This window comes from Tachypleus tridentatus, chromosome 8, assembly GCF_004210375.1.
Source record: "Tachypleus tridentatus isolate NWPU-2018 chromosome 8, ASM421037v1, whole genome shotgun sequence".
Taxonomy (NCBI): Eukaryota; Metazoa; Arthropoda; class Merostomata; order Xiphosura; family Limulidae; genus Tachypleus; species Tachypleus tridentatus.
Window position 1 is genome coordinate 95,434,116 of NC_134832.1, and position 25,689 is coordinate 95,459,804.

General features: G+C 30.9%; 1 protein-coding gene across 8 annotated transcripts in view; it reads right to left on the minus strand.

Annotated features, from left to right (window-relative positions):
* Positions 1-25,689, minus strand: part of LOC143222987 (ral GTPase-activating protein subunit beta) — a 152,004-nt gene that overhangs the window by 47,670 nt on the left and 78,645 nt on the right. For 5 of the 8 annotated variants that reach the window (XM_076450305.1, XM_076450309.1, XM_076450306.1 and 2 more), the window contains 4 exons: positions 19,969-20,094; positions 12,018-12,158; positions 2,686-2,912; positions 178-288 (listed from right to left, as the gene is read on the minus strand). In XM_076450305.1, coding sequence (XP_076306420.1) covers positions 178-288; positions 2,686-2,912; positions 12,018-12,158; positions 19,969-20,094 — 605 coding nt within the window. The remainder of the gene's footprint in view (positions 1-177; positions 289-2,685; positions 2,913-12,017; positions 12,159-19,968; positions 20,095-25,689) is intronic. The other 3 variants (XM_076450310.1, XM_076450312.1, XM_076450311.1) reach the window with 1 other exon arrangement.

Sequence of the window (25,689 nt, forward strand, 5' to 3'; positions counted from 1 at the left end):
ATTAACATTTTATTAACATTAATGAATAAATTGGTTAGAGAAAGTGAGCAAAACTGAGATATAGTTTTAACTTCAGAGAAAGTTTGAAAAATTCACAAATTATTTTGACTAAAAAACATATTTACTAATGCTTATTTACTTACCCACGTTTTTCAACTTAACCTATTTGTTTCTTACCACATGATCCAACATACAGGCTAGAACAGCTTCTGCAGCATCTTTGACTCTCATAGAAGCTGGCTTTAACTCTTTATCTCCTTTAAATTGGGGTATATCTGAGGCTTTAGGCTGGAAAATTAATGTACATCTCTGTAGAAGAATATGAACAACAACAAAAACTCTTCTTTTCATTCAACTATTATGTTTATCAATATTTAGTGGGTTAGAGATTATGTTTTATCTGGACAGGTTTTATACATTAGTTACTTGTAAGGTGGTGCACATGAATGTTATATGTTTGAAGGTTTGCAACAAGTCATAAACATTTAAACTTAATATTGATTCTGTTTCACATAGAAACACTTAAATTTCATGACACTCATCTTCCATCGGTTTAACAGACATTAACACACATTTAAAATGTTCAGCAACATTTGGCACATTCTGTCTTAGTTTTATTAATACAAGTATTTCGATCCTTACAATGTTTTAATAGTTAAAATAAAAGGAGTATCATTTGAAACCAAAGGGTGTTCCTGTGAATCAGTGTATAAAGTGGAATGATTTATAATGAATACATATCAGAAAAAAAAAAATCAACGACTATTATACTTATAACAACAAGAGTAACATCAGACTATAAAACGTACTTGTGAGAATCTGAGCAAAAAATAAAAAATGATGTATTGGAACACCTGAGTATCCTTTAAAACCAGCCTATTAGTTTTACTATAAAATAATTTTTAAATTTTTAAAAGAGTATTTCACAACTGGAGTGGTAGAATGACAAAGAATTAAGTAAAGTATTTGTTTGGCAGAACTGCAGAGTGAACTATTGACTATTGTCAACACTTGGGTTAAGTACATTATTTTTAAAAGTTACAATTTATTAATCATATAGTATTTTATACAAGAAACTATTTGTATGTTCCTAAATTCTGTATTTTTTTTATACTTAAGAAGACTTCATATCTAAAAGTCACTATTATCTCTAACAAAATCACTGCTATAAGATAGATGTTTTCCCTCTGGATATGAATGATTCTGATTATACATTTATTCATATAAAAAAGCTAGTTAATGGCCTAAGTTTAACATTATTACTAAAACTTCTTAATAAATACAGTTTTTAAAAGAGAAACAGACTATCCAAAGCAAAAAGAAACTTTCTGATGAAAATAATTATTTTAAATGTTTTAGCCTAATTTCACCTCATAATTAATTTCAACTAATTTGAATTATCAAATCATTTGAGAAGAATTTTATTGAATATATTAATACTTTCCTTCAATATTTCATACAGGTGATGAATTTACATCTATTTTCATTTCCAAGAAAACTAAAACATAACAGCTATATTGTTTAGATCTGTGAAGTAGACATTACAGATGTGGTTTTTTTTTTCATTCACTGAATCCATTGTGTATGTTAAATAATCCACTTCATGTATGGAATTACTAGGAAATAATATGCAGAGTATATGATTAAGTATGGCTCAAATATATCAAAGGAAAGCAGTTAACAATGTGTAAAAAAAAAAAGAAAGACAACATTTTACTCAAAGATGAACAACACAAAAATGTTAAAACACTATACCACTGTATCTCAAGATGGCTGATATGGGTATTAACATTTATATTAAAATAAAGTAGAAAACATTTCAAGTGGGTTTCTCCTCATTAAGAAACACTATATTACTGTTTCAGGAGGTACAGTACACTGTTGTATTCCCCAGATGATTAACAGTCACTACAATAATGAATCAATTATCATGAATGATATTCAAATTCAGACACAACTAATTTTCTCAGAGTGTACTACCACTACATCATATGGTTATTCACATGCTGAAGATAGGTCATCTCTGACAGGTTAACAAGAAAATGACTCAGGATAGAGAGTTTGAAACTAATATAAACTGACCATTGCCTTAAATTACAATTCAAAATCAGTAACATTTTTTTTTAAATGAGCAGTCATCTTGATAAATAGAAAGTATAATGTCTGAAAAATAATACAAAAGAATAAAAGTAATGAAAATTATAAAGAAGTTTTAAATGGAATTTATTCCATATACCTCCTGTCAACAAATGAAGTATTCAAAATCAGATTTTTAAATGAGCAGTCAGTTAGAAAGTATAATGTCTGAAATACAAGGGTTTTAAATGGAATTTTTTCCATAATATGATGACGTGCCCCAAAAATTGATCATTAACTTTTCTTCATTAAATGAAGATAGTTTAAAATATGCTTAAAACTGTATTGAGTATACAGTAAGTATGTATTAAGTGTACAAAAAAATTGCTGAATTAATGTTAAAAAAAAGCCCTCTCACAATACTACTTACTTTTCTACTGTCACAATCTTTAAACTTTAGCAACTCTGTCTCTCATTGACACAACCTGTAAGTTTAGTCAAACTATAATGTCCCATGACAAGACACAACCTAATATTACCATATCAGAAACTATAATTGGCATGAAACAGCAGAAATATTTCAGAAAAGACACAGAACTATCTTCACACCTGAGATTTTGTTCCAGATATGCCAAGCTCCACAACTTCCATAACAGTATGAATTGTCTCCTTGTCCTGTAGTAGATCTGGGTGTTCTGTCAACCAGGTTGTGACACACTGGTAAGCTGCTACTATGGCAGAATGCAAGTCTTTAGAATGTGCTTTGGCTGGTTTTGAACACTGATTAACAATGAAGTCACAAATCCATTTTACTGCTCTTTTACACTCAAGAGAATCTGAGGAAAAAATAAAACAAAGTTACATCATTAAATTAAAAACTATTAATACTAGTAAAGCACAGTGGTTCAAAGAAATAAGTATATTATTACAATGTATGTGAGTTTATAAACAGTAAAAAAAAGTAATAAATATTTTCATACCAGTTGTTTATTTTTGTATTTAAAGAGAAAACTAACTGAGCCTTATTAAGGTTTAATTTATTTTACAATATAATTTAAACAAATATAAAGCAACATTGTTTATTTCTTAATACTAAATCAATGTTATCCTTAACAGAGATAAAGGAACTGTATCACAAAACCTATGTTGCTATACATGTCAGAAGTTCCCAACAGCAAAGTCATATGTGAAGAGAATAGAACCAAAGGAAAACAATCCTGGTAATGTGGAGAGAAGGAAGGAAAGGATATCCCCCCCAACTCCTTAATGGATCAGAAAAGTGCCTCAAAAGAGTGGAAACTCAGCAGAAGAAGCTTTAGAGAGCCTCCATAATTATGTGGAGTAAAAGGCTGCGAAAATCTTCCTTATCATATCGAGTGCAGCACTGAATGACAATAGTTATATTTGTGAGAGGATGTATGGTACCACATCCTGTATCAGTATTGGTCAGTAAGTATAAAAAAAAGTATATATCATTTGTGCAAGAAGTTTTTGCCAAAGTGTGGGCAAGAAATCTGGCCAATTCTGATTGAAGAGGGGTACTTTATTACATAACACATGTCAACTGTGTGTACTTAGCTTAAGCCTTGCAGGGGTTCCCAACCTTTTGGCACTCACGACCCCTTACCAAAACGTTTGACACCCATGTAACCCCCTATTTAGGGCTTACTATCAGCAGCTTAATTTTTCTTTTGTTTTCTGTGAAGGAGAGGGAAAGAAACATCTAAAAAAAATATTTAAAAATTCTGTAATTATTTATTAGCAAATTAAATCACATTGGTACAACCTGAATTCACAAAAAGAACATATATTTCTTAAAATAATATTAACATAGGTTTGAACAGCTATCCAACCCAGCTAGTGAGATGCCTGATGTTGCATTTCAGCAGCAAGCTTTGAAATTTGTGGCCGAGCATTTGTTAGAGCCAGTCTCATGTCATCTCCAACATCCAATCTGTTCCTATTCTTTGTTTTTATATTGACAAGAGTGGAAAATCCTGCCTCACACAAGTAGGTAGAAGCAAATGGAACAAGGACACATAAATCTATCATGCTGACTTTGGAGTATGACTGATACATAGTGCACTAGAACTGAGTCACGGATTTCACCTTGAAGAGATCACGAGCTGAAAAGTCGTTCCTTAGATCCAGAAATTCATCTGGGATGCTGGATATATCAAGTTCAGTACAAAATGGGTTCATTACCAGGGCCTCCTGTTCCTGTGATAGCTCAGGGAAGTAACACTCGACTTCCTTTTCTAGAGACTGAAGATGTTCGGTAATCTCATCCTTGAGGAACTGATCCAGTTGGATCTGAGACTCATCCGTCACTCCACAAAGTTTTTCAAACATAGCAATGTTTCCAAGATTGGTTTTCTGATGCCAGTTCTGCAGTTTGGAAACAAAGGCCGAAGACTATCTTGAAAAGGAGAACATGTGTTTCCCTTCCTTGAAGCTTCAAATTGAGCTTGCTCAGCTGGTCAAAATGTCGGCTAGATGCATAACCCTTTTATTCCATGCTTCATCTTGAAGTGAGCTACAAGATCTTTCCTTTCTTGAGTCTCCAGGAATAGCTTTATTTCATCTTTCATTTCAAAGACACGATTAATAACGTTTCCTTTCGACAACCAACGTACTGCTGTGTAGAAGAGAAGGACTTCGTGGTCAGCATTCATGTCTTTGCATAGTTCTTTGAATAGGCGAGTGTTGAGTGCTTGAGTCTTCACATAATTTACAATTTTGATTACAGATTCAAGCACTTCCTGCAGAGAGGCAGGGAGAGTCTTACTGGCAAGAGCATATCGGTGAATCATGCAGTGGATGCCCTTTGTTTGAGGTGCTAGCTTCTTCACTCTCGACTGGAATCCTGATTTCGGTCCCAGCACAGCCGGTGCCCCATCCGTACAAACCCCACCCACGTTTTCCCATTGAAGATCTTCGTCTTGAAAAAAAGTTGAAACTTTTTCCATGACATCATCAGCTCTTGTTGTGGTTTCAAGTGCACTGCAGAATAAGAATTCGTCTTTGATGTCACTTGAATTAATGTATCTCACGAAGACAAGCAACTGAGAACATGAACTTACATTTGTTGACTCGTGGAGCTGATAGGAGAACAAAGGGGAACCCTTGATTTCAGTCAAAACCTGTTCCTTCACATCCATAGACATTTTAGAAATGCGCCTCTGTATAGTATTATTTGACAGGGATACTTGCTGCATCTTCTTTGCACTGGCTTCTCCAAGAATAAGATTTACTGCTTTCATCATGCAGGGTTTAAGAAGTGTTTCTCCAATTGTTTGAGGCTTTTTTTGTTTAGCAATTTCAAATGCAATCTCATATGAAGCTTCCACTACGACTGCACTCTGCTGCTGAAACGACCCACTTCTATCGATTCTTTGGCTTTTAAGACACCATTCATGCCGTTTGAAGAAATCCAAACCCTTCTTTGCATGTTCTGGATGTTTCGTCTCGAGATGACGCTTGAGTTTTGGTGGTTTCATTGACTCTGCACTCAGGACAGAATGGCACAAAACGCACTGTGGTTTCTCGATGCCATCGTTGGCGAGCACAGTGGTGAAGCCAATGTTGAGGTAGCATTCTGAGTATCGGCGCCGTTTAGCCATGGACACAACTCACCTCTACTGCTTACTTATCTCCTTGTTAAAATAAAATAAAAATGTTGAATAATGAACGCCTTGGCAACTGTAGATCTTACACTGACTACTTGTGGGGGGTGCAGGTAGAGTAATGATGGGGTAAGTATTGGGAGGGAAGGGAGCGTGGCCAGTCGAGCAATTTGTCATCCACCAATCAGCAACAGACATGTGACTCATTTGTCGACAGTGAGCACACACACACACACACTTAATCACAGCTAAACAGACACACAAGCATACGTAGTTGGGCGTGCACTCACATACTCGCTAATCACTAGTACACACATACACATTCACACAGGCATGCATACATACACCCATAATATCACCTAATGACATTGAACTAACGTAGCACACGTTTTGCTTTGCACCGAAACAAAAAAAATGTAAGAGCATGAAAATGTAATTGATGAAATAAAATTAATGTTATCCCAAGCTACTTCTAACAAGGCTACGCGACTCCCCTGCCAAGGCTTCGCGGCACCCCAGGGAGTCACGACCCACCGGTTGGGAATCCCTGGCTTTAGGCAACAAAATATGGAACAGTATAGTAAATGTTAAAAAAATACATACATATATATATATATACATATATATGTATTTCTTTTCACATTTACCATTTTATAATGAATATCACAGAGTTGTGTCAGTATTAATCATAACCCAAGATAGAAATATAAAACAGTATAAACACACAATATAAAGTTTTGTAAATGTGGCTTTCTTTTGGAAAACTTTTCATCAAGATTTTATTTCAAAGCTAATAATAATCTTTCCTGCAGTGAATGTGTCACTCTGATTTCACTGAAAAATGAAACAATATGACATTGATATTAAAACTTTTGACAAATGTCATACAACTGTCACACTTTGCAAAATTCACTCTATCAATGAAGCTTAAAGACAACTCTATGATACTTACTATAAAATGGTAAATGTGGATCCTAACTCCTAATATGATAAAACCACTGATTAAATATTAAAAAAAAAAATGCAGATAAACAACATAAAAGCTGCCAAATTTTACAGATTCTCTTACCAACATACCATACTCTAGGTCATTTTTATATGTTGTGAAATATACACAAATCTATTAGTTCTAGCTGTGGTATGTCTGTTGAAAACTTCTTTACCTGTCTGTGTCAACAACCACAATAAAGAAATCCCTCACACATCTGTCATGTCACAGTAAAAACACATCCTTTTTTAATTTGATTGTAACATTAAAAGTGAATCCCATCTTCCTTTAACATATCTTTTTTTTCTACACAAATACAACACAACAAAGGCATGAAAGCTCTTGATTATACTCTGTTAAAACCTGACACACAGACTATCCCAGATTTTTGTGGATTCCTTCATACTCTTAATGGTCTAAAAGTAAACATGACTTCCTTATCCAGTTAAAAGGCACGGTTATAAGTACCAAAATGCCAACACGGTAATAATTTTATAGATGACTTGGAAATAGATTATTTAAAAGTTATACAGACAAGCAAAGAATGTAAAAATGCTACAACACTAATAGCTTGTTTTTTCATATAGCTAAGAAAAAAATATTTCCTACTACCCCTTTATAGACATTCTAATTATTCCCATAATTCTATTAAATTCACTCAATACTACTATGTTTCTTAATCAGCTTTAAGTTTTCTGGATATAATTCTGTAACTAGCATGATCTGTATCAGAAGTTGACTGGCATATCACAATACATGCTCTATAAAAGTTGTTGCCCTCCACAAACTAAACACTATTTAATTCAGTCAAGCTCTCAGACTCAAGAAAATCTGCTTTATAGATAGTAGCTATGGAAGTCACTTGGATTCTTTGAAAAAAAAACTGAATATAAGAGGTTATAAACACAACACTATTATAAAATAAATAGAGTCAAAATATTTTGTGCAATGATGCCATAAAACAATCATCCAAAAAAATGCATTTTGTAAAACCCCACCCTGGATCCTGAAAAGATGCACTGACCTCATTCATCTTTTTGACTAATTAAAATCAATTTTTCCTGATGCTCCTGTTGTTTCTTTCAAGAAAAACGAAACTTCAAATTCTTACTTTATTCATACAAAGGTCAACTTTAACTCTTCAATATATGAAAATTACTTTTGAAATATCAAGATTTGCAAATCCTGAAAATTTTTGCAATATAATAACCAGCATGTTGATCATGACAACCAAAAACAGTCCAAAATAACAAGTCCCATAGTATGTACCACTAGAAATTATGTGGATCTATTTTAGTGTCAAAAATTCACCTTCCATACCAGCACAACTACACAAGAAAATTTTAACAATCTATAATATACCAGAGAGCTTCCTGTGGTTAAAGACTTTGAAATGCTTGTCCATTCCTTCCATGTCATTAAACTCACAGCTGTACACATTCATTATATACCAAAACAATACAGAAGAATTAAGGAAGCTTTCCAGAAAACAAATATGAATACTGTAAAACCAAACTGCATTATTCTACATCCTTGAATTGTTTACCTCTGTACCTTTCTAAAAGAGCTCTAAAAATAACTTGTTTCACTTCCAAGCCTCCCATTTCTTTCCAAGTTACTATTAGTATTCTATATACCTGCAAGATTTAATCTGTGTTTTATTCTATTCTATTGCTTTACAGTTTTTAATCCATAAAAATAAAAAAATAATTATGTTTTAAACTAATTCCTCATTCAGTTTTGTTTTAATTTTGGTCTCTAAAATCAAACATTTATGCTTTTAAAAACAACTTTTTACTGCTTGTTTTTTATATATATTAAATATACACACTGATTTCACTTCAAAAAGAGACAAAGAAATTAGGGAATCATTCAGGATAATAACTCTAAATAATGTAATGTTAAATGGTTTCAATATTGATTGTGGGAATGTTGATATTTTGCACATTTATAAAAAAAAAGCTCCCAAACTACTTTTTTTTTCATTTTCATATACAGTAGTACCTCAGCATGCATATGTTTGAAAAATGAAGTTTTGGTATAACAAAATTTGGAATTTTTCCATTTTACACAGAAAGCTAAATAAAAAGTAAAATAATATACAAATACATAGAAATAAATACATTTATTGACCCCAATACAATATTAATAAGAATAAAATTATAATATGATATAGACTATTAAGTGTTGTGCATTAAGATGTTCATATATTGTTTGTTAATATTTATCTCCGTTGTCAGGAACTATGTACTGAGCAGGATTCTTTACAGTAGGTGTCTGTGAAATAAATGAAGACAAAACTTCATTCCTTCTTCTGAAAACAATGTTCCTCATCACCAGTGGAGAAATAAGAGCCTCAATCTGGACTGTTTTCCTAGATAGATCCTACCAACCCTCCCCACAACTAACTCTACACTGAAGAATCTTGTCAACCCTCCACACAACTAACTCTACACTGAAAAATCCTGTCAACCCTCCACACAACTAACTCTACGCTGAAGAATCCTGTCAACCCTCCACACAACTAACTCTACGCTGAAGGATCTTGTCAACCCTCCACACAACTAACTCTACGCTGAAGGATCTTGTCAACCCTCCACACAACTAACTCTACGCTGAAGGATCCTGTCAACCCTCCACACAACTAACTCTACGCTGAAGGATCCTGTCAACCCTCCACACAACTAACTCTACGCTGAAGGATCCTGTCAACCCTCCACACAACTAACTCTACACTGAAGGATCCTGTCAACCCTCCACACAACTAACTCTACACTGAAGGATCCTGTCAACCCTCCACACAACTAACTCTACACTGAAGGATCCTGTCAACCCTCCACACAACTAACTCTACACTGAAGGATCCTGTCAACCCTCCACACAACTAACTCTACACTGAAGAATCCTGTCAACCCTCCACACAATTAACTCTACACTGAAGGATCCTGTCAACGCCTCCCACACATTAACTCTACACTGAAGGATCCTGTCAGCCCTCCACACAATTAACTCTATGCTGAAGGATCCTGTCAGCCCTCCACACAACTAACTCTACACTGAAGGATCCTGTCAACCCTCCACACAACTAACTCTACGCTGAAGGATCCTGTCAACCCTCCACACAACTAACTCTACGCTGATGGATCCTGTCAACCCTCCACACAACTAACTCTACGCTGAAGGATCCTGTCAACCCTCCACACAATTAACTCAACACTGAAGGATCCTGTCAACCCTCCACACAATTAACTCAACACTGAAGGATCCTGTCAACCCTCCACACAATTAACTCAACACTGAAGGATCCTGTCAACCCTCCACACAATTAACTCAACACTGAAGGATCCTGTCAACCCTCCACACAATTAACTCAACACTGAAGGATCCTGTCAACCCTCCACACAATTAACTCAACACTGAAGGATCCTGTCAACCCTCCACACAATTAACTCAACACTGAAGGATCCTGTCAACCCTCCACACAACTAACTCCACATTCCTTCTCCCAATGAAGCCATGAATAGAGTTATGGTAACAGTACACTATGTTTCTTTCATTTATGTCAATTTTTAATTTTAATATTGTACAGTATCAAATACTGGATGATACCATTTTCAAATAAAGTGTCTTTGCAATATAAATGATAAGTTAAGAAATGTTTACAGTATGAAATACTACATTACAAAAGCTAGAAATGCTTCCTCATAGTAATAATATAATGAATTATTCAATATACAAAGTTTCAGTGTACAAATGAAGATCTAGATATACATATGAACCAAGCATGGTTTTGGCATTTACATCACCTAACAACATATCACTCTTCAATTAAAACTGGTGAGTTTTCATGGTCATCCTGAAATATGACTCTTCCACATATATATACTGTGTATTTCTCTTTGAGTCTATTACTCCATATTCTTTAACCTTTTTGTTCCTGAAGAAGGGCAATCAACTATTCAAAACTGCTCAAGCTTCTGGATTTTGTGAAATCCACTTGACCTTTAGTTGATCTAATTATTCTTTCAACACGGTCAACAAATATGTGATATTTATATACTCTTTTATGCTGTTTAAAATAACAAAAAACAAATCAATTAAATGTGTAACATATTATGTATAGTTTTGGGTCTCATATGTTAAAAGTATCTTTTTCAAGATAATTAAATGTCCATTTACTAAAATAAATAACATTACTGACAACTTCCAGTAGTAAGTTATTTTGTGAAAACAAGTTTGAGATGAATTTCTCAAATTCAACATTCAGATTTTAGCACATTCAAGCTCATCTTATTTATTAGGATTAAAATCAGAACTAGTACTTTCAAGATGTTGGAAGTAACTAAATATAATGACTTTTGAACATAAGTAAACTAATGTATGAAACTAAGTTGATGAAATATACAACAAACTAATTAGCTAAATGTACAAAATTCAGAATAAATCACATATTCTAGTACAGTTTCATACCCTCACTATCATCAAACAAGAATCAAGATTTAGAAACATTTTACCTTGATACAGAAGTGAACTTAATATCTTAGTTCAGTATGGGAAGTGAATTCTGACTGAAATCAATAACAAAAACTAATAAGTAAACTTTAACTCAAGTTAGACAGTGTGTTTTGAATACAATTGCCAGGAAGGATTAAGATAAAATGACATTTTACCTCATAACAGAGAGTGAATATGACTGATAGTGATAACATGGATCAGGATAAAAGGCCATTTTAACATTTAACAGAGAAGGTAAATTCTAGCTAACACTAATTACAAGGGTTAAGATAGGAGAGCATTTCATTCCAGTATATAATGTAACTTATGCACAATAGGCTGAAATTATAACAGTAAATAAGGCAAATGGTAATGTTTACTTATTTACAGAATGTGGATTTCTGGGGGACAGTTGGACTAAAGTAGAAAAAAAAAGTTAAATGAAGATCAGAAGAGGATCTAGTACTAAGAGTGAGAATTAAAGTATAAACTGATTTAGACTTTAACATACTGGTAACAAGAGGTATGGTAGAAGTACTGTTTACTGAAGGAAGAAACTAGAATTTGGCTGATACTGTTACATGCAACAATGACCAAGTTAGCAAAATATATGTGGATTCTGCCAAGAATTGATAATAAAAATAAATAAAGCTACAAGAACATTCAATGCAAAAATGGAAAGTATATTCCATCAAGGTAAAAGAGCAACTTACCTGCATATGGAAAACAGATTCTGGCTGATGCTAATAACAAGGAATAAGATAGCAAGACAATTCATTTGGTAGTGGAAATGGGTTTTGCCTAATAAAGATTAGCTTAAAAGGGTATCTTACCTCGAGAAGGAAGGTGAATCCTGGCTAGTCCTGACAAAACTTCCAGTGCAGCAAGAGACACATTTAAGTCAGCTTGCCAAGCTGACATTAAGCGATGACAAATCAACAGGGTGGCTCTCAGAAAAACTCCATGAGCCGAATCTATAGATTATGTTCACAAACATGATTTCATAACAGCAGAATAAATCATAAATTTGTAGTTAGAAACTAATAATGAATATTTAAATATAATTTTTGACAAAAATATACTTCCATATAACTTCTAAGGTTAATTTTTACATAGTTGATGAAATTGGTCTGAATTTACGTTAAATATTGTAATTTCAAGAATAATTACAAGAGAGCTTTATCAACTGAATAATACTTTTAAGAAGATAATTTATATCTTTAACAGTTTCTAAACTATACATATATATACATAAATAATGCACATAAGTTTAAAGATGTTATTTTATGAAGAAACAGTAGCAAGAGAACCTCCACCTGCAGAAAGACAGAAACTCACTCTACATGTTACACAACTAAGGTTTACATATAGTTCAAGAAAAACATGTTATGATAAGCAGCAGAAGAAATGATATATTTAAGATAAAAATCTCCATAAACTGAAACCTCCATCATAGTAAACAGCAGTGTGTGCTGCCAGGTCATATGCCAAACTACAATACAAATACAGAGGATATAAGTCTTATATATGTAGGGAACAATTAATATTATAAAAAAGATTACAAACAGCTAATACTATAATATCCTCTGAACAAAATAAAAATATTCTTCTATAGCTTTTTTTTTTTTCCAGAACAAAACCAAAACAATTTCAAACATGTGAAGTATAGTAACAGCCCTGTCTCAAAATAATAATAATAATAAAAATATTTACATATGTATACAGGTTTTAGGCTCAAAACACCCTGTTGCATATTATATCTGGATGTATTACTATCACTTATCGCCTAGAATACATGCAAGTATACTACCTCTAACTGGACTATAAACAGTATCTTTCTCAGATAAAATGTTGTTACAGATTTCTCTTTCTGTCGAAATAGGCTGGTGACCGACCTTTGTCCAAGAGAAGGATAACTAAATAAAACATTAGCAAAACCAACATCCACAAAAAAATGCAATGTCTCCCACAACCATCTTATTTGATAATGTCCTGAGAACACAGTGGATTTTGAGAGGCACTATGGCAGAAATATGTATAAACTGCAGTGAATATGCTTCACAGGGATAAACTCTTAATGTATAAACTTGGGACTTTTGTGTATAAACTATAACATAAGCATATTAACCTATCAACATATAATACACAGGACAGTAAGTAGTGAGGTTCTCTGTTAATACATTTATTCACAATGATGAAAATTCCACAAATATATTTTCTGGACAATAAGTCCTAATTCACCAACAATAAAGATACAATTTTATATTGTAGGTGAATAATAGTACTAATAATAATAATAACAAAAATATTTACATATGTATACAGGTTTTAGGCTCAAAGCACCCTATATACTGTAAATTTTGTTTTCTTATGACCTTAGTAAAATCTGAGAGAAATAACTCCCAAACATACCAATTTTAGTTCATAGTAAGTCTGCATTCCGATGCTGTGAAAAGTATCATTTAAACTTGTCAAATTACCAAATTACAAAAAAAATAAGTCATAGGGCCCTAACTTTATAAAATATTTTTACCTTTGACCACTTTAAAATCTCAAGACAGGCACCAATCTCTGCAAATTTTCATATGATATAATTCTGCAAAGTCTCATTTGAATTGGTCAAAATATAAAGAATTTACAGACTAACCCCCCTTTTTTTAACCTCTATCAATAATGGAAATATCAAGGAACTATTGGTAAAAATGTGCATTTTGCAGCATTTGATCTTTGACCCCCTATAAAAAGAAAGGGAACCTAAATAAATTCAAAAAATGAATAAGGTGTCCAAACATTGGTGAAAAGCCACATTATATTAGAACAAACTATCAGAAGACTTGAAAGTATAGAAACTAGCATAAACACATTCATGCAAACACTTCAGTCATATATCAGTCATTCTCATATTGGGGTATCACTTATATCCTAAAGCTCATAAACAAAAAATCGTTACAAAAATTCTATTTCTAACGTATATTTTATCTGTAAAATATGATATTATTAAATACAGTTGTAAAAAATTCAAATGTTTTCATTACTAAAGTTTGTTTAGTATGAAGGAATAATTTTATATATCAATAATTTGACATTTGAAAATGTCCCTTATATTTCCTTTAACAGTTAGCATTGACGACTAATAAAAATTTGACAAAAGGAACCGATGTTTTAATTTTTTGTTTATATATATTGTTTTTATTAAAATGCAGCAAAAAAATATTTAAAAACTCAACTTATTTTTAATACAACTATTATAAGTTATATACATAATTTTTGTGTCAACTATGTTACTGCAAGGAAATATGTCTGAACATAAATTACAGCAACAAGTGGTCCACATTTGGCAGTTGGCATTGTCAGTGTCAATGCTAGACATTTTGGTGGGACCCTCAATTGATAGCCAAGCCTTCATTCAAAGAATCATGCAAGAATTCATTTTGAGGTTGGTATATTTCACAAATTCAAGTCAACATTGTTACCACCATGATGTGTTAAAAGAATATAGCTTGTAAATATAACTTTTAATGACGTATTTTGCTAAAGATCTTGAGAAAGTTGCACATGTGGTTGAGTGGCAACAAGAATGGTGTGTGTATGTGTAGTCATGTTAAGAGTAAATATGTCAATGCTGTTAATGATCAGCTATGCTACCATACATAATCACAGTGTTTACAGATTTAGTAACATTGTTGACAAAATTTATTGTATTACCTTTCAGTTAATTGTATTATGACATAAAAATAAAAATGTTTCAATAAGAAGCAAGAATGGTGATTGTTGTGCGTTATATTAGAATAAGAAAAGACAGGAAACAGAGAAGTGACAGCAGACAAAACAGGGCATAGACCAGAAGCAGCAGACAAGACACAGCAGGGACCAGCAATAACAAAGAAGACACATCAAGGAATAGAGACAGCAGAGAAGGGACATGCAGAATCTTTAATTCAATATGGAATACTGGAAAAGGAAGTGGATGAAGAAACACTGTTGGGCAAACATGTTGTTTTGTCACATGATGATGTGCCCTATCCAGGAATAGTCCTGGATTTTGATGAACAAGATGCATCTGTTAAATGTATGCACAAAATTGGATGCTACAGATTTTACTGGCCCAGGCCTACAGAGGATGTGTGCTAGTATGCATACAAAAATGCTCTTGTCATAATTCCCAAGCCACAGTGTGTGGGAAGTTGACATTGTGAAGTTGATCCCAAAATATGGGAAGATATAATGAAGCATATGTCAAAACACCATTAACACTTTTGAAAGACATTTTACAATTTGATATGGATAATCATGGTTACACCTTAATGTGATAAAGGCCAAGAGGGTATTTAATTCAAATGTTTAATTTTAAACTAATGAGATGTTTTGTCAACTGTGTCACTTTTCTCTACACAATAAAGATATGATATTTCATACTTTTTCACACTTGACATATTCCAAATTAAACAAAAGAAACTTCTATTAATTTGATTACATGAAAGGTATTTGATAAAGTAGAGATAAATAGATACTACAATGATATGACTACACAAACAATATTGTCAACTATGTAGCATAGAGTACACTGTACTATTTTATTTTTGATTGTTTAGATTTTTTCATGATCTTTCAAAATCCAATTATATGTTGCATCAATTTTGTATACCTGGTCAATTTGGAGGAAATTATTTCCTATTTATGTCGACAAATGCTAATTTTTTACCAAACTGTCAACTACATTAAATTCTTGTCAATTATGTTACTAATGTTGTCAGCACTGTTACATCTACTTATTTGACATCTACTTATTATTTTGTTACTAGCTGATTTATGCAAACAGTACTGTGTTATTGAGATAATAACAAGTTAAATATGCAGTAAATGTTTAAATCTAAAATTATTTTATACCAGTAACAGAATTATTTTAAAAATCAAAATTACTATCAAGTAAATCCCCTTTTGTATGAAGGGCATACATATTTATTTTGTTACCATGTTAGTAGAGATTTCCTTATGTATAAATTCATGTGTAAAAATATGTTCCTGAAAGTCTCTTTTATAAAGAAAAGAAAACAATCCATTTTTATAAAAAATAAAGAAGTAAACAGATTATTAAACCCAGTAACTGAGTTGACAAATATTTTGGACCCCAGTCAATGAAAGTCTCTCCAACAGATGATTTAAACATTAAAAAGTGATGTCCTCTGACATGTTTGTAATTCTCAATAATGCTATTATTTTTTGCACAATAAATATTTTTATTATAATAGGTTTTTATTTTGTTGATTTGTTCATGTAATTTTGTTCCGATTTGAGAATGACCGATATAGGTTTTCATTAACTGTTACATATGAGATTGAATTTTTTTATTACTGTCTGTGTGTATTAGACCAAGGTTTATGCCCTTATACTTGTTAGAAAGATATTAAAAAAGAAGGAAATACAGCAAATACTTCAATAGACAAACCTACAGTTACAAATTTAATTATTTTGATTTACTACTAAAAACAGACAAAGTAGATTTTGACAATCTTACATAAAGAAATTATTTTACACCTTTTTCTTGTTACTATCATAAGAGTTAGACAGCTTACATTTGCTGAATGTTTATCCAAACATACAAGTTACTGCAACCTGACAAACTTTCCAGGCTTTTTTTAAAAAAAACTGCAAAAATGTACAAATTCACATATTTGGCTTTGATTTTCAAAACATGAAATAAATTTATAACACACTGTATCTTTGATAAGGAAATAAAGTAAGATGATCCCAAAAATTTACAAACCAATATACAGCTGGGTGATGACACTCTTTCCATAAACATTTTTACCAAACTTTGCAGACAAAACATCAGATCTTACTGACCGGTACACACACACTCGATATCTCTACCTAATCAATGATATTCAGCCCTTGTAATCTGGTATATATGTTAACAATATTAGAAATACTTCACATTAGGGTAGTGCTAAAAACAATCTATGAACAAGAGCATTTCAAATTGATGGTAGACATTAAAAATATTTCAGTTTTAGTTATTAATAAAATATTTGATCTAACGCATCAGTAGATATAATAAATTAAACTAATATCACCAAGTAAGAGTAACTGACCAAGATAATCAGAAAGTTTAACAATAACTGATAAAATTAAAAAGCATGGACTGTGTATATATATGAAGGTTTACGAGATAAAAAATGGAAGTCACAATTTTCTTGACTTTTATAGGTTTTTCAATTAATTTTAAAAGTTTTCTATAACCACTGGACCTTTTTTACCTGATTTTAACAGTTTCATAGCATCCTGTAAAGTTACTATTATCAAATTAGTATAGTGGATTAACTACATAAAGAACAGCTCCAATAAAGTTTGAAACTAATCTTCATTATTTTTTGAATAATAAAATATAAAATTTTCCATTATCACATACGTAACTACATTTACTTATCAAAGAAAAGCTGGAACAAATTATGTGGAATATTCCTATTGACTTAGTACTTCAATTTAAAAAAAAACAGAATCAACAGTATAATTTTCATTTCATGTATGGGAAATAAAATTTGAGTCTTTTAACAAAAAAGTATTTTCATCTTTTGTACAGTATTTATTTCTGAATATTTGTGTGCCAGTCAGACAAAGCTTACCAACCTAGTTAATAGCAAAAACTAGTAGTGACATTATATTACTGCAGCTATGTATATTCTATTATAAACATCACTGACTACAGTGGTTTTACTAATGCTAATACAGCATTCTAAAAATTTAATAATGGTATATATTTTCTAAAGAATTTACATGGGTTAAACATACAAAGCATTATTAATTACTGAACTTATAGAATTCAGCTTATCAGGATATATGTTTAGTAATTAAAAGTAAACTGATATTTTTCCCTTTGTAACACTGAAATATTGTTGTTCAAAATACCAAGCAAGATTTCAAGTTTATCAAGATGAGTTACAACAATGTTGTTTCATGCAGTATAGTTTTCACCAGCAAAACCATCAACTTGTTGTATAGAAATAACAAAGTAAATGTGATAATAATCAAGTGCTTAAGGTAAGGTGATGTGGTGACTAAACATGAATTATTGTTATGGTTATTTAGGCTATATGATCACCAAGTCTAATTATTAATTAGTAACTAATTATCATTAAGCTTTTTTATTAGTAGGTAATAATTACTGATTAGATTTTAGCCAACATTTCAGCTCCTAATCTGTTTCCATGTTCAGGGAAAGAATATTCCTTTTGTTGATAGTGGCTGAGATTTGATCCTAGATCTTCTTGATAGAAAATCTGGTATGTCATACATTATAACTTGAATCAACAAACTATCTGAATGTTTTCAAAAAGTGTGTCCATGTTTCACTGACTTTTATGTTGACTGGAGGGTATTATCAGTTAAGTGTATGTACAACTGAAAATTTCTTTTCTCTTTGTTTTTGTTGTGGGAGGTTCATATCTTATTATTTTAATATTATTCTAATTTGTCATATACATTCTTTCTAGCATGATTGTTATTACTTAGATTTTATGACCTTTATAACCCTAATTATTTTGTTTTGCCAATGTAGTGGAATATACACTGACAGTCAATGATGTAAATTGTGTTTTTCCTCTCTATTTATAATAGTGGTAAAGCTGAATACAAATTAATTTACTAACATGTTAATTTCATATTCTGTACAAGCTTTCCTTTGAGATATCCTGAGAAAATAAGTAATTTTTGTGCAAAAATAATATTAATTAAAAAATAAAAATGGGTCTTTACAAGGTTTTATGTTTTGATGGAAATTTAAACAGCATAAACCAGAACAGTATTCAGAAGTCACTATCCAACCCAGTTTCAGTGCATATCAAACCACCTGAAGACTCACACAGAGAAAACACTAACTATAAAACCCAATTTACTGGAGAAACACAAAAAAGATCAACAAAAGGTAGAATTCAAGAGTATAATATACATAAAAGCTCAGTAAAATCAATCTATCTGCAATAGCCAATCATGTCAAAGGAGGAAACCATGGAATAAATTGAAATAATAGTAAAATAATAAAATATGAACAATACGTGAGAAAAGGAAAAATAAAAGAAACTCTGTACATCCACCTAACTGATAACACATGCAGTTGACCTAATAAATAAATTAGCAAAACCTGTACACCTCTCTTGTGTGTGTTTTTTCTTATAGCAAAGCCACATTGGGCTATCTGTTCAGCCCACAGAGGGGAATCAAACCCCTGATTTTAGTATTGTAAATCCACAGACATACCACCATACTAGCGGGGGGCACACCTTTCTTGAAAACACTTTCTATCAAGGTAACCAATGACTAATACTTAGCCACTAACAACACAGAAATAAAGTCCTAAGAGTTTTCCCTGTAGTCAGAAATGGATTAGCAGTTGAAATATAGAATGAAAACAATTTAGTAATTAGTATATAGTTAAAAAATAAAAAAAAAAAGAAATTTTACTAATAAATAATTAGACTTAAGTGATCATATTGGCTACTAACTATGACAACAAATGGTAGCTATAACACCAGAAACATGATCTAATCAACAAACAAGTTTACCAGTCAATGTATGTATGAATGCTAGTAATTAAAGTTTTGGCCTTACACTTAACATATATTTTTTATTATAAAAATAATTATTCAAACCAAACTTCCACATGACCTGGCAAGCTTAGTTTTGTGCATTCAGATTAAAGAAGACATCAGGAAAATAAATTTTTATAAGAGCACAGAGTGCTTGTTAGTTGTTAGATGAGACAGTGAAGGCAGATGCACACATTATTACCAGGATTAGATGAAACGCTGGTGGGTCCATGTAAGTTGAAACTGGAATCCAGTCCCTGCTCAAAACTTGAGAATTCTGAACATTGAAAACTAAGGGAAGAATTCCCTTCCCCTGCATCTGTTGTTTCTGGACAAAGTTGTCAGTTAACAAAATGGTGTAAGTTGTCTCACAGTCCAAGAAAATGAAAATAATTTTAAAAAAAGTAATACTTCTGAGACATTGTAGAGTGGTTTATCGTGATAAATTTACTGAACAAGTTGGCTAGAGCATTACACTAATTCCTTTGTCCAATGCTACTATCATATAAACATGCAGTATTTGAAATATCAAATAAGATTTTATGTGTGTAAAGATACCTACAGAATGAATCAATTGTACAAACCATTGCACATAACATCACTTAGAATCAAACTAAATAAAGTAGAAGATACTTTAACGTAGAATATTCTTGCAACTCATGATGAACCTTTTCAGAGATAACATAAATCATGCAGAAAATAAAACATACAAAAAGTAAAAAAATATCTTTAACATGGAGTATATACATTATTTCATTTAAATGTGCATGACAATTCTTTAACTTTTACTAATATATGCACGTCTGTCTTATAATTGTGGCACTGAAACTGCAAAAATAATAATACTAACTCAATTTTAGCAATATTTTGTAACAGTTATTTAATGTAATTCACAAAGAAAAATGTTCAAATCTATATTTTTGCACAGCTCCAATGAGCTACTAGTAAACAACATATTTATATGTTTGTTTTAGAATTTTTCTGCCAATCCAAAAGCACAATTTTACATTTCTTAAGACACAATGATGCCTTGAGAATTATATACTTCAGACAATCCACATTATTTAAGTAATCAAAATAAATGTATTGTAATTTCTCATTATTAATTTCAATTTATTCAAGTATGTTTAGAAGTTCAACACCTATATACTACTGTAAAACAGAAAAATTATCCCTTTACAATCTTTTTATTATTAGTCAAATGAATCTGAAAATTGCTATTTTACTAATTCACACTTTGGTAGTTTGTATCAAAAATACATAATTGACATATATAACATCTATTCACAAAAAACAATTGTATAAAGATCTGTCAAACATTACTATGAAGTGGACTTGCCACGTTGCATATAAATCAACTGGAATTTTTTTTTTCCATAGTGTATTTTAAAGTATTTTGGGGCAATTGTGTATAAGAAAGGAGGACATATGCTGATAACCTAAATATCTTGGGGGAAGTAAATACACTATAAGAAAGGGAAAAAAAATACTTCCTACAAGATCAAATATGAAACTAAAAACTGAAAGTAACTTAATTCTTCATTGGATAAAATGCACATGATAGTTCTCCTTATTTGTAAAGGTATACTGCAGTTCAATAATGTTTAGTACTAAAAAAATTTGGAAACAAAAAATAAATAAACAAGTTCTATCATAAACAAAAATTTTTTGGGGACATAATCTGCAACAATAAAGAAAACATGAAGACATATGGAAATAGCATTTTGTTGATTCAAAATAATAAATTGTTGGCTCACTTCACTCTAAAATATTGGTGTGTACAAAATAAGAACCCAATTTGTATCCATGATAATCTTATTATTCTCTACCTATAATAATTACATGCTGTTAATTTCATTGTTCCTTCATATAGTGAAAGCCCATGTAAAATTCATGTGCTCAAAACACCAAAATGTGGTTGTATATTCTGTTGTCTTCAATGTGTTCATGAAAAAAAAATCATAAATGTGATGCTAAACCTTAATTTATATAATTTATGTTAACCTCAGCTACTAGAAATTGCACTAGTCACAGTTTTATTAATTAATTTTTCTCAGTACATTATGGTTTAGCGAAAAAGTTTCTACTTGGAGCACTTGTAACATTAACCATAGGAATTCAATGGGAAGTTCTGAATAAAAGTTTTGAGTTTTTTAATGCACTTTTTCAGAAGTTTTTTTTTTAAGTATTTGAAGACAAAGAAACATAGTTTAATGTGAAGATACCATATATGCTTAGTTAACTTTAATAAGTACAATGACAACTGCAAAATATCCTAGCCACTGAAATCTTAATTTATCGAATATTAATTTTGTTAATCATATTCAAACAATGTACATAAATAAATTGAGTAGTTGGCTACTTTATTATGTTTAAATGCAATCATGATATGTTTCAAATAAAATCATTATTACCATTATTAATGACAATAATATGTTGTAATTATTTGGTTTACACTAAATAAGTAAGAGGATCAGTACATATTTTAAAAGCAAAGAATAACAACCACGTAGTTGTTTCAACATTAATAATTATCAAAACATAAAATTTTCATAAAGGTTATCTTCAAAAAACATTTGAAGATAAAGATTTTGTCAAAATTATTTTTTTAACAAAATGTGCAAGTGGTAACTGCCACCAGAAATACTTGTATAGAATGTTGTTCAAAAATGTCTTTAACAAAAAAAAACACTAAAATGTATGAAACACTTTGTAAGCTCTTACTTGTGAAATTAATCAATCAGTTAAATGTAATCAATTAATCAGCACAAGGATTAAATTATTTGGAAATTCCACTATTCATCCAATTACAGTCAGAATTACTAATATAGCTTAAGTTTTGAAAACAGTTACAGTCAAAGTTTAAAATGCCATTGGATGAAGGATATTATAAACTACTTACAATAATGTGATATAAGATATACCTTATGGTTAAACAAGAAAGTTAATAGACATAAATTCTGTGTAAATGAACAACAGAATCTAAAGGAAAGTTTAGAAGACTGAAGAATAAAACCCAAATCTTAGAATTGTTTTATAGTTTCTTTTGGCATTCTTTTCTTTCTTGAAGGTATGTTCATGTTAAATTGTATTTGTTTGAAAGTTACAAAAAGTTTCTTATATGACAAGACATCAGGTAATCCTCATTAGGTTTACAGCACACAATATGTGACAGCAAAATACTATAATAATTCAAATACTAATTTTTTGAATATTAATGCTATGTTTAGTATATTCAAACAATGGAAAAAAGTAAAAGAACTTATAATTTATTAAAAGTACACTATATTAAAAATATACATCAAGAATACTGCTAGCAAAAATACCATTACCAAGGCTGACCTGAAATCATTTTCAAGAGAAAGTTTCCACATCACTGATAAACATTTGTTGGTTTCATCAGTGCTTTCAACATTTTATAGCTAGATGCAGTAAGATAAAGTACCAAAACTATGTTAATGAATATGTATCAACTAAAAGAAATTGATTGAATATATAAAATGAAATTTTCTGATCAACAAACCAAATTTAATATACAGTAAGATTTTCAACTTTCTTTTTCAAAACAGTATCTCACAATGAAATTTTGGAAATTTCACAATATAAAAAATAATACAAAAACTAAATCAAAATGAACAAACTGAGTAAGCTGAAACTAAATACTATTTATGTTCTAAGTATTTAAATATGTTCTAAGTTTGATAACAATTGGTTTGGAAAAATTCAAAATATATCAATGATTTCTCCCTTGGCCTAGAACAAATTAAGTAAATTTGAATCTCTTTTTATGCAATTAAGGATTATTTATTAAAACTTAATATATTTAATGACCTAAATCTTTACTTTTCCATATTACTGAATGTACATACAATTTTTTTAATTTGTTATCTCATGTAGATTGACAGTCCATATTAGAAGAAAATCTGTAATGTTTGTAAAACACTAACTACAGTCCTTCAAGCCTCTCTAGACAGGTCAAAGGTGATGTCATATTGTGTTTGTTGACTCACAATCAAAATTTTATTGGACTATTATTTGTTCATACTCCTAAAATAGTTTGAAATAATTATTTATTTTATGAGCTCTTACACCTCACTGAACTAATTAAAAAAACTATGTATAAAAATGGTAACACAGTTAGTCCTAACTACTTCCATAACAAATTACATAATTCTCTCACCTTCCCACTATGTGTACATTATTAGACTAAATGAAAATATCTATTACTATTTTTGTTAAATTATCATGATGATTTCCTTTTAGTTTTGTAGAAACCTTTAAACACATCATAAATACTTTGCAACAATTTGTATATTTCCTAAATTTTGATTTATTAAATATAGCAATAAAGAAGTAAATATTTTTATAACTAAAAAAGGCCTGATATTACATAAAGTGTTTGAAAATGTACAATTCTTTTGAAGCAATCAAATAACCTATGAATTGATAACAAATAATTAACTGATATCCTTTGATTTCTTTTTCTGGTATTGTACATAAGGACTCATGAACTGGATATGGTAAATGTTGTGTGGTTCACATATTATTACATATTTTACTTTGCTTTCACTCATAAGTTATTAAAATTATTAATGCAGTTTTTTGCATTGATGCTGTGGTTGCTTGGCATACTCCTGGAACAAGGAGACACACTTGTTGGTTTACCAGTCCTTCTGAATAATAGTAAAATCAGTAAAATAATAATAATATTATATTTTAATGACTAATAAAATGAACAATAATTACAATTCACTCACTTAAATCTAGTTTACACTGTAATAGTTGGTCTCACGAAACTGATGACAGATTCAGAACCTTGACCTGTACTGTGTTCATTGTTCCCAGGTCAATCTGACTAGCCCTGCTATTGGGTAAAAGACCTCATCAACACTGGATATGGCAAATGTAGTGTAAGTGACATATTATTACATATTCTCCTTTGTTTTCACTCATAAGTTCTTACAATAAGTTTACCTGACGTCTTGTTGTAGAAAACATTTTTAGTAGTTTTCAAACCAATGGTGTAAATTGAAAACATTTTTTAGAGATGAAGAGAATATCTAAAGAAACTATAAAAAAAAATCTCGAATCTGTGGTTTCTTCTAGTCTTCTAAACTTCCCATTAAATTCTACGGTTCTTCTCTGCAGGAACTATGTTCTAATCATTTCTCCAAGAAACTGTATATTCACTTGCCATTGACATCAGTAGTTCATATCTACCAAAAGGTATTTAACTTTTAACTGTGTTTATTTTTAAAGCTGAACTTTGCTAGTAGTTATTTAGACAAAATGTTGTGAAATCACAAAAGGGTAGAAATGTAGGTCTGTAATAATAAAAACTCAAACTAACAAAAAAAATCATGTAAGAAACAAGACTTGGGTAACTGTATTCTCAAGAGATGGCAGTTTCCTTGTGAATAAAAATCTAAGTTTAGGTTGGACACAAACATTCTAAAAATTGATAGTTAAAATTCCCCATAATTGTGCAGAAATGTAAGTCTGAACTTTTTCATATTTTTTTCAAATTTCACAATATGTATATGTGTGTTTATGTTACAAAATGACAAAATACTAACTCTGAACTATTTCTGGTTTGAAAACTGTTGAAATACAGTTAGAATTACTGTTTTTTTTCTTGAATTTTAAAATCTGATATGCAGGTATGCACTCAACACCTCTGAAATGTGGTCCTTAGAGTGAAAATGGTTAAGGGACATAAATTTGAGGCAAAAGAAAATAGGACATAGATAAACCATGTCACTGTCTTTGATTATTTCATGTGTACCATTTCAGTTTTACTTGTGTGAATATGCTGTCCTTAGTGGATGAAACACCTTTTAGTATACTTTACAGTTCAAATAGGTTCTTTTGTTTTATGCAAGTTAATTAAGAAACAAAATATGTTAAAAACACTTGTATTTTT